The sequence below is a fragment of the Morone saxatilis genome, unplaced genomic scaffold, assembly GCF_004916995.1.
Source record: "Morone saxatilis isolate NCDOM2014 unplaced genomic scaffold, NCSU_SB_2.0 Contig20, whole genome shotgun sequence".
In the NCBI taxonomy this organism is placed as follows: domain Eukaryota; kingdom Metazoa; phylum Chordata; class Actinopteri; family Moronidae; genus Morone; species Morone saxatilis.
In genome coordinates this window covers 12,403,225-12,404,923 of record NW_023339763.1, presented here as the reverse complement: position 1 = coordinate 12,404,923, position 1,699 = coordinate 12,403,225, and the positions used below count along the sequence as shown (strand labels likewise).

General features: G+C 37.5%; 1 protein-coding gene across 1 annotated transcript in view; it reads right to left on the bottom strand.

Annotated features, from left to right (window-relative positions):
- Positions 1-700, bottom strand: part of ufm1 (ubiquitin-fold modifier 1) — a 9,603-nt gene extending 8,903 nt beyond the window's left edge. The window contains exons 1-2 of the mRNA XM_035667045.1: positions 630-700; positions 470-526 (exon numbers count right to left, since the gene is read on the bottom strand). Coding sequence (XP_035522938.1) covers positions 470-526; positions 630-631 — 59 coding nt within the window. The 5' untranslated portion in view covers positions 632-700. The remainder of the gene's footprint in view (positions 1-469; positions 527-629) is intronic.
- Positions 701-1,699: the final 999 nt, after the last annotated feature.

The following is a 1,699-nucleotide window of genomic DNA, read 5'->3' as shown; positions in this document are numbered from 1 at the left end:
CTGTGAACATGTCTGTGAATATGTCTGTAGCTGCTGCTCCTGTCTGTCCTCTCTGGTCTGATCACAAGAGATCTGCCTACAGTGATGATCATTTGTATTTTCCTGGCCGTGGTTTTGTTGCAGGACTCACACAGATAAATGAGCTCAATGACACAGTGGCATTATTGGTACTTAGAAAACGCTGCGGTTGTGCAGTTACACTATAAACGGAAGTTAGCTGGAGATTAATAAAGTATATCTTCTTCTTCTTTTCTTAATCACAGCTTTACACTAACAGATGTTCTCTCACTGGGCACATTTTATGTTGCCCAAGTTAAATACATCAACACACGTTTCCACAAACAGCACTAAATACCAAAGCCTGCGGATGTGCTAAGAGAAAATGTGTAGAAAATGGAAGAAAATAAATGAATTAAATGTAGATAATGTAACGTTAGAGCTGAGTCTGCTGAGCTGTCAGTGAACTCACACTTTATATGGCAGCCGGGGATCCGACGTCAGGGTGATTTTAAACGTTACTTTAGACCTAATGAAGAAGATACAATGAGCATTATTAGCACATTAATACTGGCTGATGGACATGAAATAGATTCAGGGACAAATGAAATAAAACGAGGGTAGAAACTTACATCTTTAGAGCGAGGCAACTCCGTTTACAGTCTGTGTACGCACACCCGGAAGTCCCAAGGACCCGTACGTACACGTCATCCCTCCAGCTGTATTTTGGATACGTTTCTATGTATGTTAAATGTTTTTAGGAGTAGTTCAGATTTTTTTCAAAACGTTGATTTGTTTGCGTAAAATCAGCGCGTCGAGATAAAAGTCTAAAATATAATTTGTACAAATAATGACAGGCATTCATATCAAACGACTAACGTTTGCCGTAAATGACAACAAAAGGCGCACACGTCCATGAGGCACACTCATTTTCTTGGGAGCGTTTTCTTATGGAGATGGATAAATGGCATCTCTCTAGGTAAACTTAAGATAACCTTTTCATTTTATCCTAACAGAAGGGTTGCTTTTATGTTTTTTTCCCACAGTGTGCATTTCTACAAACTGTATGTACTGTATTGACTGAAGTGTGACAATCTGCTAGCAGAGATTTGAAATTTGCTGAACATAGACAATGTGGATGTGTCATGCATATTGTTCATCAAGAATACAGAAGACACAACTTTAGCAGATTAATGTCAGATGATACAGTATGTTAACAGAGTATATGTGGCCTACAATGGAACATAAGAACATGTTATAGTAAGTAAGTAAGTAAAGTNNGCAACATGTCATTGTCTTAAAAAGGAGGAAGAAGGCTGTTTTTATTAGTGTCAACAGTCACACTCACGCACTTCATTCTTTGAGCATTTCGTTGCTCAGTTGTTACACAAAACCTGTTTATGCTACACAAGCTGTCCATATATAGTTACAGAAGTAACGATGGTGTTTTTAACATTGAAGAAAGTGCACAAAGTTGAATATTTAAGGAGATAATTGGGGCTCATTCACTCCTAAAGTCGTCACAATACCAGAATTTTAAACACTAATATAGTAAAATGATATTCAATACCTCTTCTGAAATGACTGAAGTTACTGAACCCACATCAACACTTGTGGAAATTATCATCACTATTGAATGAATGTTCTTCCCCTGTTTTATCTGTGCAACCGTGGGTTCAAAATCTGATTGTACATCTTTTTT